This window comes from Poecile atricapillus, chromosome 3 (genome assembly GCF_030490865.1).
Source record: "Poecile atricapillus isolate bPoeAtr1 chromosome 3, bPoeAtr1.hap1, whole genome shotgun sequence".
NCBI lineage: Eukaryota > Metazoa > Chordata > Aves > Passeriformes > Paridae > Poecile > Poecile atricapillus.
The window spans coordinates 34,939,217-34,952,830 of record NC_081251.1 but is presented as its reverse complement, the minus strand read 5'-3'; the positions used below and the strand labels follow the sequence as shown (position 1 = coordinate 34,952,830).

The following is a 13,614-nucleotide window of genomic DNA, read 5'->3' as shown; positions in this document are numbered from 1 at the left end:
ACAGCTTTCTTTGACTACACTGGGGTTTTGAACCAAGTTAGTTCACATTGCTCTCATGGGCTTCTGCTCTTTCTTTTAGAGACACAGTCTAACTACCAATGCAGAGACCTAATTTAGCTTTTCCATAATTATATTCTTTTACTACCTGTCCACATATGAGGGCTACTGTGATTTTCAGTTATGATGGTTTTTTCACTAGTCACCTGAGAAGACAGAAAAGGCAGACCTGGAAAAATTTAAGGAAAGATAGAGAGGCAAGCTGATGGAGTTCTTGTAAAAACCAACCTCAGAGATGCAGTGAAGGTAGGATGATATTAAACAGAAAACAGAAGCATTTGCAGGCAGTAATTCTGTCTGCAGTAAATGTTCCTTTTTTGGAGTGAAGAACGAACAGATGTCCATAGCAAACAAGCTTTCTTTAGCTCTCATCCTGCTATAGTATCATTAGCACGTGCAACTGCAGCACAGAGAATTAACAATCCTATTATTTTGCTCAAAGGCCAGTACTGAATAACATTTTACCTTTACTTTCACTCTCATCCCCTTTAACATCCAACAATAATACAATCACCCTCACACAGAAATTCTTAACTTTCTTTTGCTGAAGTCCAGACATGACATTTTATTAAATATCAATGCTGTTCCTTACCAGGTCTATGTTATTACTAACAGATTAAGATCAGAGTAGCTAATTGGACATTTCTGCAGAAGAAGTGATTCTATCTTCACAGAAATTGGTGTTACCTCCTAACAAATTTACAGTGATATCAGTGTAGTTAAGACTCTAAATGATTAAATTGCAGAGCAAATGTTTTCTCCTTTCTGTAAGACAATTAGGAACTTCATTTGCAACTCTGAATATACTCTTCTAGCCACAGCTATTGCTCCAGACCACCTTCACACATTGCTAAATAACATATGATTCAACTTCTGAGCTAAAATTTCATTAAAATAATAAGAAATAGAATTGCATAGTTAGCACAGGTACTTGTCATTGTAGACAAAGATTACAGTTCCTTCTGTGTGGCAACTGTCATTTGCATTACTAAGTTTTATGAACCAGTATCTGTGCTTTCAGTTATTTCCTAAAGACTATCCTCCAGGTTTAAGTAGTACTTTTAATATTTACATGTCTCCGGATGCTCTAAAGCAATCCTTAAAAATAGTTACCTGCTCAAACTAATAAGCTGTCCAAGACTGAAGAGTATACATGTCAACTACTATTTTCTTGCTATGTCCTTTTTATTTGATGCATTAACCAAAATCTTCTGGTTTGTTATTTTCATAGGCAGCTATAAAATTGGTATAAAATATGCCCATTTGGAAGATTTATCTTGAAAGGCCTGAAAGCAAAGAACATCATTGTAACAAAAAATCTATTACTTGAAGTTATGCAAATTAGGTCAAGATTACACCTGGCCTAAACACAGGAGATACACAGTTTCTCTTGGAGCATGGCTTTTAGTCTTGTTTTTTTGAGTTTTGTTGCTTCTTTTTTAAGTACAGAAAGGAGAAACCAGGTAAAAAAAATACAAAAGAAACATCACAGCAACCAACCTCTTATACATATCCAGCAGTCCTCCTTTTTGTTGTGTTTAGAGAGCTCATCTTCAGTCACTTCAATCAGCCTCCCCTTCAAACCAGTCAAGTCCTTCCCGCTTTTAGTCAGCCGAATCCAATCCATAAGACTCCTTCCTGGTTTTAAAGGTACCTGAAAAATAACAAAAGTACAAACAACTTCAAACTCTAAAGGAAGAAAAAGCCATTCGAAGAATACACTTTTCTGAGCTCCATAGGAGGGCTCAGACAAAATAAAAGAGAAATAACCTAACTCATGTTATTCACTGATATCTGGGAGCCCTACTCAGTAGTAAGGGTGCTTAAGGGAATGTTCTGGATAGTGACACAGAAATTACTGAACTCAAACAAACATTCAGATGACTCTTCCCAAAGCAAACTGAAGACACTAAGTCTGCCTGGGGTAGTAAATCATTTAAGATATGGTCTAGAAAACTATGAGCAATAAAGAAATGAGATTTAAAAATCATGGCCAGGTAAGACAAGTTTTGCCTTCACAGCATTCATAAAGACTACAAGCTCTACAGCAACTGGAAGCCTCATCCAGAGAAAGCTGAGACAGAAGTCTTTCTAGAGAAGTATTGCCATGGCCTGCCTGTCCTGAAAGGCAGAGCGAGATCTTCAGGGTATCTAACACCGTCCTTTTCAACACCAGCACACTAGAAACCCTTTTGATCCAAACTTCAACAGCAGGAAACAGGGTTAAAGAACTGCGGTCTTACAAAACCACAGGAAAAACAGAAGCAAAAAAAAAGAAAGCATATATATATAAACTAAAGCACCCACACTGCTTAATTCGACTTTACTCCAAGTCTGCTTTCCGAGCAAGGTCTCTAGACAACAAGTATTCTCAAAGCCCTTTCAAAGATGAAGACCCAACAGATAAAGCATAAGCTGCATGCAGTAATTCCAAGGTGAAAGCCTCCATCTCTGCACAGGAAGAACCGCCGGGGCAGGAGGTGCCGGAAGCGTTATCACCGCCGCCCTCTCAAACGGGAAGTCCCAAGCGCTTTCCAGCGACGCAGCCGAGCCAGCCCCTCGCCCGAGATCCTGCCGAGGCCCCTCGGCGGGCGCTGGAGGGGGACGGTCGGTGGCAGCCCTGCCCCAGCTGGGGACCGACCGGGAACCGGCCGGGAACCACCGCAGCTCGGCCGGGCGGGGCCAAGCCAGGCCAGGCCGCCGCCGCCGGCGCGGCGGGAAAAACGGGAGCGCCCTTCACCTCCCCCCAAGCGACCGCCAGCGGCAGAGCCGCCCCTACCTTGCTGCGGGCACCCGCTGCCGCTCGCTGCTGGGAGCCGGGCGCGGGGAAGGCCGGCGGCGTCACGTTCAGCATGGTGCCGGGCCGGGCCGCAGCCGGGCCCCGGCGGAGCGCTGGGGCACAGCGCGCAGGCTCCGCCGCGGCGGGCGGGGCCGCGGCTCGGCCGGCAGCAGGGCCCGCAGCTTCGGCTCGGGGCCGGCGCGGGGGAGAGCGCCCGGGAGCGGACATTCCTGAGGCAGGGAGCGCTGCGTACCCCGGCCGCCGCCTTGTGGCCCCCGGTGCGAGGGGGAGTGCCTGCCCCTGCGCTAGGTTTTCCGCCAGGGTGTCCCAGCGCCAGGTGCTTAGGATGGAAGGTTGTGGCAGACACCGCTGCCACACTCTGAAGGTTAAGTGTGAGAAGGCTGTGGGTGAGGGCTCGCTTCCGTCCTGCAGCAGGGCCGCTGGGAGCGCATGGTACGGGGCAAGCAGTCCCTGGCTGGTACTGGCACACTGAGCAGCAGCACACACAGCACGCAGGCAAGGGCAGATGGAGCAAAGTACACAGGCGCTACCTGACAGAGGCATTGCCCTTTAACCTAAAGCTTTGGATTTGTTTTGTTGCTCTTTTAGAGGCTTTGGCCTTCACAATGATTGGTACCAAACTTTGTTTCAATTATTAAAACCAAGCTCACTATTGTAAAACTCAACTAGACCTTTTTCTATTTCTTGATGTCCACTTTACAAATGCAGTATGAAACTATCACTTATGTGTAACAACACAGCACATATATATGAAAGCACGAGTGACGCAAGGCAAACTCTTCTATACAACAAGAACTAGATTCGAATTTGGACTCTTCTCCATTACAAAAGCAGCTATATTGTTTCTCTTCTCTATATTTGAAACTCTGTAACAGCAGGCACAACACAACTGCAATACTTAATCCAATGATTCCTTGATACTCTGCCATATGGAGCCTACTAAATCACAATGACAAACTTTCCTTGTGTCCTCAGACTTTGACAAAGTCACATAACCATAGAGCCCTTCAAAGGTGTCTGTTCTCTGCTTCAAAAACTGATGTTCAACTTACGATCTACAAACTATAAGACCTCAGATATAAAAATAATAATCCATACCGTCCCCTCTCAAACCAGGAACAGGAAAAAGGATAAAATTACAAGACATCTCAGTTTTATTAAGAATAACTTACATAGAAATAAATTATCTTTAAAAATACTATAATACATATTTATATTAAGTTTAAATTAAGTCATATAAGTGGCATTGGCCTTCCCTGCAGTCAGCAACCTGATTCTGTTCTTGAATCTTGTTCCAGTTCATCTTCATCATCTTCACTATCCGAGTCTTCATAAAAGGAAATTGTAGCCTGAACCGGGAAGTTTTTCAGAAGTGCTTCAGCTTCCTGATACAAGTAATCATAGCACCGTGATTTGGGCCAAAATAGTCTGAAACAAGTATATAATAGATTTTCTTATTGTTATTACATACTTTACGTGGAGGCTGACGTGCAAAAAAAGTTAAATTCTATTAAAACAAACATCCTACAGAGCTTTTCCTTACATGCTCAATTGCTTTCTACAGTTAATTAGGAAAAAAAATTCTCTGGATTCTTATTTTCATCTGAAGAGATAAAGATGCATTTAGAATGCTAGTTTTGCAGCAAAACTACAAAAGCCCGAGACCCTGCATCTGAAACTTCCCACTCCAGTCCCTCATTAACAGCACTACCTGGAGATCTGATCCAAGTAGCACTGCCCCTACTGGTACTATTCCTAGGGAATATAATGGCTGTCAAACAGGATCAAAAATACATTTGAATCAAATTAATAATTTTCTTACTGAAGGTCCCCAGCCTAGGAAGATGTTGATACTTGTTTCACACCATTCTAAAATGCAAGGGTATGATAGAGGTCTAGAGGTGATCAGGCCTTGATATTTCATCTGTCTTTCCCAGAACAATTAACAGACACCTTAAGGAAGATGTCCCACAGATGTTGATTTTAAAGCAGTCTTTGTGTTGTATCCAAAAATTAACAAAATAGGCTGGTAAGATCACAATTACCATGGGCTATCAGCTAATGATAATATATTGCAATTAATATACTCCTAGTTCCTTTTCTCTTTTGCTTCCATTTTTGAAATTGCTAGAAGGAAAATTGTTAGTCCCAAGAGCCAAGAGATTAGAACACTACAACATAATGAAATGCTGACTACAGATTGTTTAAAATAGAAATGCATCAAGAAACAACTAGATGGCTTTCTACAAATTACAATAAATACCTTTTAGGGTACTTTTTAACAGAACACTGCTTCGTTGGTGTCACAAAGTCACTGACATTGGCTTAGTAACAGGTCTCCATTCCCAATGTTCCCTGCAACAGCATTCACTCAAACCTAAGCATTGGAGCAGACACAGAAGTCTGCCTGTACAGTTGCTGAGTGCATCAGTATTTGAAGGATCAGAGTCTAGATTTGAAAGCAAACCACATCTTATCTGTAAAAATTACATGTGCAATTATTTGAAGCATCTTGTAATCTTGCATAAAACACCTACCAGCATTTTTGAATACTGACTTTCATACAAATTCAACTGTTGTTATTTTCTTTATTTCCTTTTCAGAACTGACAGTCCAGATACTGTTATTACCTTTATCATTGAAGTAGTAGTTACACAAGTATTTTCCTCGGCAATGGTGGCTTAGCCAGTGCATACCCTCTCTTCCTGCCGCTCTTTCCCACGTCTCCACCTGCTTCTTTGCTCTGGGAGGGCGCTAGATATTTGCACAGCAACACAGCCTAGGAACTACACCTCCGTGCCTTTTTTAGTCCTGGGCACAGGAATGAGTAACAAGGTGCTTCCGCCAACTCCACCGCCACCAAAAAACACCCACATAACTGTCTAATAGGTCTTATGTCTCATACCACAGAGGCACATCAACTCAAATATGTTAAATCCACGAGTCCTGGTAATCATTTGCCCAAGGATCTGTCAGTTCAAAAGCCAATTCACTCCCAAAGCACTTAATTATCTGCATAAATATATGGCTGGCAACAAAAGGGGCGGGAGAGCTAATGCTAAGACACTACCCTGGCAAGCAAGGGACTCCCTCGTGGCCGCGCAGCGCCACGGGCCCCTGGTGCCCCGAAAGTCCCTGGCGGCGGCCGGGGACTGTCACTTACCTGACGGGGTGCGTGTACTGCGCCAGCTTTCGGGAGCCTCCCGCCAGCCCGCCGGGGCTGTGAGGCTGCGGAGGAGAGAGCACAGGTCAGCCCGCCGGCACGGCACCGGGCCCTCCCCGAGCATCCCCGCCCCGCCGGGACTCCCCAGCCGTGTGCGCGGCGCTGCGGGCGGCAGAGCTCCGCCACGCCGCGTCCCACTCACCGCTGCGGGGCCGGGGCCGCTCCGCCGGGCCGCCTCACCCGGCGCGGGCACCCACGGTCTCCAGAAGGGCGCGGGGCTGCGGGGCGAGGGCAGGGCCGGATCGGGCCGTCCCCCGCACCGGGAGGAGAGGGGCGAGTAGCCCTGCGGGGGCAGCGCCGCCGACAGCGGGCGGGGGCAGTCGCCCTCCATCCTCCACCGTTTCGCAGCCGCTCTCCTGGCGCTGCCGCCCCCGGGCCCGAAGGCTTTTATAGCCGGCGGCGGGCGCTGCGCGGCGCGGAGCCCCCACCTCCCCCGGCTCATCTGCCAGCGCCATCCACAGCGAGGCTCCGCGCGAAGGCGCCGCCGTGTAAACACGGGGCGCGTGCATGCCCCAAATGGCCCGGGGAGGGGAAGCGGGCGTGGGGGGGATTTGGCGAGTCGGTGTTAATCGCACTCGAGCAGACACATGGCAGCTGCCGGGGGGCGGGCGGGGACAGCCCTGTGGGAACGGAGCGGGAGGCGGAGGCACCGGGGACGTGCCCGGCCGCTCTGCGCCCCGGCGGCGAGGTCCGGCCGCCGCGACCGCGGCCTTTTGTTGTTCCAGCCGCGTTTGTTTTTGCCCCGGAGCGGCGAGTGACGGCGTGTGGGCACCGCGACCCGCCCGCCGATGGCAGCGCCCGCCGCTCCCCGCGGCAGCAGGCACGGACAAAGGGATGGCGGGGAACGTGACGACCCTTGGAGGGGTCCTTTACTCAATAACGCGTCAGCCCCAGTGCGCTTCCTGACGTGTTCCTCCTCAGACAACGGTGGTGGTACTTTTTATGTACTTATATACGTATACATGCACACACACACACACACACACCTTTGTTTAGTAGGGTATTTTTATCGAGGAAACGTGCCTGCCTTAATTCTTTCTTCGTGTGGTCCCAATACTTCATTCTGCTGCCTGGATACTGTCACTACATGTGCAAGGTTTTATACGGAGCTCATGTAATTTCCATGTTCCCCGGTATCAAGGGTGTTTACCTTTTGTTTCTATTTTTATATATTATTCTTGTTTTCCCTTTTCTTTCTGAGGTTGCAATCAGTGATGCATATGAGAAGGGCAGAAACAAGTTATATAAGAGCTAGTAAACAGTAATAATATCAGCTATAAGGACTAGGAGGGTTGGTGGGATGGAGCTGCCCTAGATGCTGAAGGCAGGCTTAAACCCCAGGTAATTTATTGTTCCATTAAAAATCCACATTACTGAGGCACCACAAAAATTGAGGCACTATTTGGAATAATATTTTTTCCTTCCTGAGTTTGTATGAGGCATAAGGAGTTTGTCTACCTTAGCATTGTCCAAGAGTAGCTGCAAGTGGCTGCTACTCTAAAAAGAGTGGCTACAGACTTGTGCCTCTTCCACAACGTCTTCAGCACAATCCATTTCACTAAATAGTATCAGCAGGACTAGTTGTAAAAAATGTTACATATTAGAAGCTGTGTGGGAAATGTAATAAGGTTGATCTTTCGCATCCTAAAGTCAAAACCAGATGTAGACTGACTTGCCTTTCTGAAGGAAAACAGCCACTTACTTTGAACAAGAAATAGTTGGAAGAGTGCACACATTCAAGCTTGTACGTGTTGTGATGCAGTCCAGCTTCACCAGTGGACATACTGTTGTTTTGGAGATCTGTGCCCTTTGGCCACTTGGAAAATTTGATAATTATGACTTTAAGAGTTAATAAAGGAAAATGTATTTTCCAATGAAAAGTCCAGTTTAGTAGGATGTAATATTTGTGTCTGTTTGGGTTTTCCTTGCCTCATTTTCACTGTCGCCTAGAATCAGATTAATCAAAATCAGAGTGAACAAAAAGCTCAAACTATAATACATGTTCATCTTACAGTTAAGAAACAGATAATAGAGCAAAATATAGTAACTTGTGCAATAAACCAAATGTCATCATAAGCAAAACTGTTTCTACTTTCTCTCTATTTCCAAATAGCTACTGTGGAGCTCGTCAGGTGAGGTAAAGCATAAAATAAATCTTTTAAAGCTATCTGATGATAGAGTCTTCTTTGGCCTAAATGAATTGAGAGCAATTTATTTTATATTTCACATTTCTCTTTTGAGAATTTAACACAGGCTGTGAAAGGAAAAAATGGAGGCAAGGTTCATTGTCTAAAGAAGGAAAGCAGAAACATCTTCCATCACATTAGCAGTGACAAAGGGCTAGGAGAACACATCATCAGATTTATCTGTTTGATAAAGCAAAAAAATTAGTTCTAATGTCTACAGTGAAAGCAACAAAAGATGGGGTGTCTTTGACCAATGACTCTTAATTGTCTCAGGATTCTTTTAGTACCTGCCTGACATGAGAAAATATCCTAGGGAGAAAGTGTGATTTACCCATTAGAGAGCAAATTGAAAGAGAGGTGTTGAAAGGATAAGGAGAAAATAATGAGTAACAGCTGTTGTTCCCCTGCATATTTTCACACTGTATGAGTCTTCCTGGCTTTATAGTTCAGTAGTGCAGTCCTGTTTGTCAAGAGAAATACAGAAGTCTGTCGTTGCAATAATAACTTGTTATCATTGACATCATTAAAAAATACCCAAACAAAAAAAAACCCTCAACATTTTGCTATCTTCCCATTGACCTTGAAATATGGGCTGGAAACTGGTAAATCAGGGATAGAAGATGCTTTGTCATGTTTGTCTCTTCTGCAATTTGTGCACAGTAACAGTGCATTGGTTTCATCATGCTAAAGTCTTTTCAGGTAGGAGCTACATACAGCTGCTGAACAAATAGTTGGTCAAATGGGAGTCATGGAATACACTTAAAACTGGTTATTTTAATATAGCAGTGGAATACATAGCTCTGAATTTAACATGAAGTCAAATAGAGGCAGTTCCCTCATGCATTCTTGACTAATCTAACTAAAGCAATATTCCCCATTCTGTGCCTTAGCTCCTGCTTTTTCATATTTCTGTTTCCTAAAAAAAGTACAAGTCCTGAGTTAAAGGTTGTTCTTGGCTATACGTGTATAACTAGACTGCCTCTAAGAAAGGAAGGCTGGAAATCAGGATCTAATACACTGTGCTTTATTATACTGGAAAGAAAACCGAAATATTATGGTTTATGGTTTTATTTACTCTTCTGCAATAATAAAAATATCTGGGCTTTTGATCAGTTTTCAGAGGTTTGAAAATTTCTCTCAAGGTCATAGATTTAAAAAATTTCATTATACCACTTTCCAAGCAAATCATAGCTGCTCATTTACAGGGTTCAATACTGCTTAGTCATAGTTTGATTTTTATAGAGATTTTTGTACAGAATTGCAATTGAAGAATTTCAAATGCAGTACAAAAATTCTTATAGAGTCACCCTAATTTTACAACAGTGGAACAAAACCCTGATGTTGTTTTCTCAGAATTATACCAGGCAGTATTTTTCCAGAATGAAAGTAATTTTTTAAAATTTGGTTTAAAGTGACTAAAAAATTCTTTTGCGGCTTTCTGCAGTATGACATCTTGAAATGTAGTGCGCTGTTAATAGGATGCACAGAAAAGCAAACACAGAGATCAGTGCAGATTTCAGTGTGCTACTATAAACAAAGAAGGTGTTCACAAATGGCTTAGAGCTAAATTTGACAAGACAGTGCTAATCACTCTGGGACATGGGAATATCTGGACAGAGGACAGTCAGCTGGCTTCACATGCATCTCCTTTAAGGCAGAGATACCTCTCACTTGTTAGTACAACAGGGACATTGCATAAAAGTTATTGCATGAGTTGCTATAAGGAGAGATCTGGCTTGATCTTGTCAGGAATTTGTTTTAGTGACCAAAGCAAGGTCAAATATGGAACTGTTCTGCTTACTGAGACTGAACTGAGAAATCTGATTAATAGACAAAATTTGATCTTGATTATCTTATAACCTAGCTTCATCTTGATGCTTCCACTTTTAGCAGCACTTTAGGACCAGGTTCTGAAATTAAGTGTATGCCTGATATTTGCATATAGGTATTGACTGTACATGCACATATCATTTATTTACATCTTTGGTATGTTATCTCATAAATTGATCTCCTTTTTTTCACACTAAAAGCAAATGTTTCACAGGAAATTTATGAACAATTTTGATAGAAGTTCATCTGTGTGCAATAACAATTGACTGAAAACTTTGCAATGGTGTCTTATGAGGCATTCACCACTCTTTAGTTGTGATATGACACAAAGAGCATTCTTTCTGCTATAGTTTGAAAATAAAATAACAATTTGCAAAGAAAAAAGACCACCACAGATGTGTTCACCAACATTTATCCTTAAAAATATTTGGATTTGATACAGTGTATCAAATCCAAATGCAGTATCTACATTCAATACACCTAATGTACCTGAAAGTGGGCTTCATTCAGAATTTTCACAATTTTTTTTTTTTTTGTCAGTAAATAATATCAGATCCATACTGGATCTGATATTATTTACTGACAAAAATAAATCCTCATTGAAATTGCAAGATTTCATTCCCTTTCCTGAAAGAAAATTCTTCTTTCAGGAAAGACAATGAAATCTTGAAATCAGAGAGCAAAGTCTAACAAACTCTCTGGAAAGGAGATATGATCAGAAAAATTGCAATTGGAAAAAACCAGAAGGTTTGGGGAAAATTTGGGACTGGAGTGATTACAACAAGATGGCCAGAGATGACATTAAGTGCAGTGAAAAGGACCCAAACTTTCCAAAACTACTCAAATTCAAATAGTAAAATCAGGGAAGAAATGTAAGTAAAGAGACAGGAGAAGAATTTGAAGAAATTAAATGCTAAAAAGAAAAAAAAAAGAAAAATTCCTATACCAAGTCAATAGTCAATACAATAAAAGTGAATGGGATGCCAAGTAGTGACAGGAAATGGACCCAAGCTTGCCTATTTAATCCTCATTGAAATTGCAAGATTTCATTCCCTTTCCTGAAAGGAAATTCCAGCATTATTCCAAGACATTCCAACATTCCAAAAAATAAGATACAAATTAACTGGTTTTTTTTAGAAAAAAAAAAAAAAAAAGATCAGAATTAGCAGACCAGTCTATTCACATTACCAGTGTTGTTACCAGTGGCTATAAAATGATTGCTGTGCTAATAAAGGTTGTGCTTGTTCTATTGCTCATGTGTATTTTTTCCATCCTATTTATATACAAAAATGCAGTATATAATCAACACTGCCATTCCACTTAAACCAAAGAGCCAGGTGATTCCTGCAGAGGTCTGTGTTGGAAGTCTAAAGATGGAATCCTCTTTCATGGACATACCCATCCCATTTCTCATTTCCCTGGATTTTGACTAGGCTGTAGTAATATTAAATATAATTCTTTCATTTTATGGAGAAAATTATTCTTCCCCTTCCTCTATTTAACTGAAACACTGGAAGGAAAACTTTGTGAAAAGGAGGGATGCAATTCCAAGAAAGGATATCTTTTCACCCTCTTTTTGCGATGGGGAACCAGCTCCTGGTAATTCAGGAGTGAATGACCTCACTTGAAGGGGCACAGCTCTACATTCCATTCTGTCAGTGAGACTGAAACCCTCCAACTTTCTTAGGTTTATCCCAGAGCTGATGCTGTTACAAACTTTGTGGTGGGGCGATGGTTGGAATCTGCTGGGGGATGAGCAATGTGTTGTGTTTGTGGCACACGTGTGGCTACAATGAGAGCCCCTCACATCCAAGTGGCAAAGTGTGACTGCACACAGCAGGTTGGGCTTCCTCATTTCCCTCCCCCTCTGCACTCTGCTTCCAGACCTAGGCTGGCAAATGGTAAAGGATAATGTATCCACATGGGAAAGCAGCACATTAAGGGACTGAGAATGTGTAATAGAATCAGCCACCAGTTATGGGGATCTTTTAAAAAATAGGAGTATCACTTGCTGTTGAGTTATGAGCACTTTAAATTCCATGCAGATAAGAAACAGAGACATCAGTGCTGAACACCAATCTTGTTAACCTCTTTTAATAGAATGGGAGTCAGTGAAACACTGATACATCATTGATGCCAGGACTCAGCAGAAGTGTCTGGCTGGCTCAGCATAATGCAGCATAATGTCACAGTGTTTGCTGCAGTTGGAGCACAGAGAGCTGCAGTGTGGCACTGGCAGGATTTACCCTCTTGCCTCTGGAAATAAGTGAGAAGCAGCCAAATGAAATGAAGTCAACAGCTATTGACAGAAGAGATGAAGAAATTAAGGTAATTATTGGAATGTCCTGATCTGACCTCTCTGGTAATACAGTCCCTAGCAATGTCATCTCTTCTCTCACAATGTTCCATTCAATTAACTGTTTCCTCAGATATATTGCTTTCCTGGCTACAAAGATAGCAATGGAGGCAGAGTGGTTTTACAATTTCCCTTGTCTCTCCAAGCTATCAGCAGAGCACCAACTCTCCAAAAAGATGCATGCCACTAAGCCTGATGTATATAATGCAGCCTGATGTATATAAAGGAGCATTTAACCTCTGCCAGGAAGGAATGAATTGCAAGAAACAGAGCTGTATCTCTGACAAACAAGCACCTGAGAAGGAAAATATAGGTCCTAAAGATAAGCAGTGCCAACCAGAGGAGTACACACGGTATCTTGTACTGCGCTGCAGGGATGTCAGAGCTCTTACCCAGGTGCTTGCAGATAGGTGCTGACAGAGACCTTCTAAGCCTGCAGTTCCTCCCTGGCTTCTTGGGACTGATGTTATGAGGCTGCCAATTCCATCATGTCAGCATTTCAGCATTTCTTTGAGCATGCTCACATCCCAGGGGTCCTTAATGGTAGCACTGAACACAAGGAATAGGCTGCTAGCCTGTCTGTTTTAATGAAGATGCAGATAAATGCCAAAGGTACCAAAGGTAAAAACTGATATCACTTGCTTTTAAGGCTGCTTGTCAGTACCCTTAAAATCACAATTTCTGTTGCTTATAATTTTCCAAATTTTATTTGGGCTAATTTTTCCTGTGGTAGAGGAATTAGGAGAGGGGTGGGGAGGTGTGCATGGCGGAGACTGCAATCAAAATAAGACAACTCAAATCACTGAGCCATTCTCAAGAATCATAGGATTGAAAGGGACCTTAAATATCACTTAGTTCCAACACCCCTGCCAGGGGCAACTATGCCACTCATTAGATCAGATTGCACTGGGCCCCATCCAACCTGGCCTTGAACACTTCTGGGGACTGGGTGACCATCTTGCAATATGGAAAAGTTCTGGTGCCTTTTTTTGGAGAGAAGTAGGCTTCAGTAGATACGGCGAAGGGCAGCTTGAGGATGTGGGAAGAGCAGACAGTGTTTGAGCAAGGAGACTGGATCCAAGTCCCAAATAGGCAACAGAGAACAGCAAGAGAGAAGGGCAAGACAGTAACCAAGGAGTAAGGTTGCAGAAGCAAAGCAAGA

At 43.0% G+C, this 13,614-nt stretch overlaps 2 protein-coding genes across 3 annotated transcripts in view; both read right to left on the bottom strand.

Moving 5' to 3' along the window:
• The window catches only part of LOC131577581 (cytochrome b5 reductase 4), a 33,925-nt gene extending 30,942 nt beyond the window's left edge, over positions 1 to 2,983 (bottom strand). The window contains exons 1-2 of one of the 2 annotated variants that reach the window (XM_058835573.1): positions 2,837 to 2,983; positions 1,558 to 1,711 (exon numbers count right to left, since the gene is read on the bottom strand). In XM_058835573.1, the coding sequence (XP_058691556.1) occupies positions 1,558 to 1,711; positions 2,837 to 2,911 (229 nt within the window). In that variant the 5' untranslated portion in view covers positions 2,912 to 2,983. Of the gene's footprint in view, positions 1 to 1,557; positions 1,712 to 2,364; positions 2,770 to 2,836 lie in introns of those variants that run through there. The other variant, XM_058835574.1, reaches the window with a different exon arrangement.
• A 1,024-nt stretch (positions 2,984 to 4,007) lies between these two features.
• Positions 4,008 to 6,612, bottom strand: RIPPLY2 (ripply transcriptional repressor 2). Its single transcript, XM_058835451.1, has 3 exons — positions 6,223 to 6,612; positions 6,021 to 6,085; positions 4,008 to 4,285 (listed from the first exon to the last, which is right to left on the bottom strand). The coding sequence occupies exons 1-3, from the start codon at positions 6,520 to 6,522 to the stop codon at positions 4,120 to 4,122; spliced, it is 531 nt and encodes a 176-aa protein (XP_058691434.1). The 5' UTR covers positions 6,523 to 6,612; the 3' UTR covers positions 4,008 to 4,119.
• Positions 6,613 to 13,614: the final 7,002 nt, after the last annotated feature.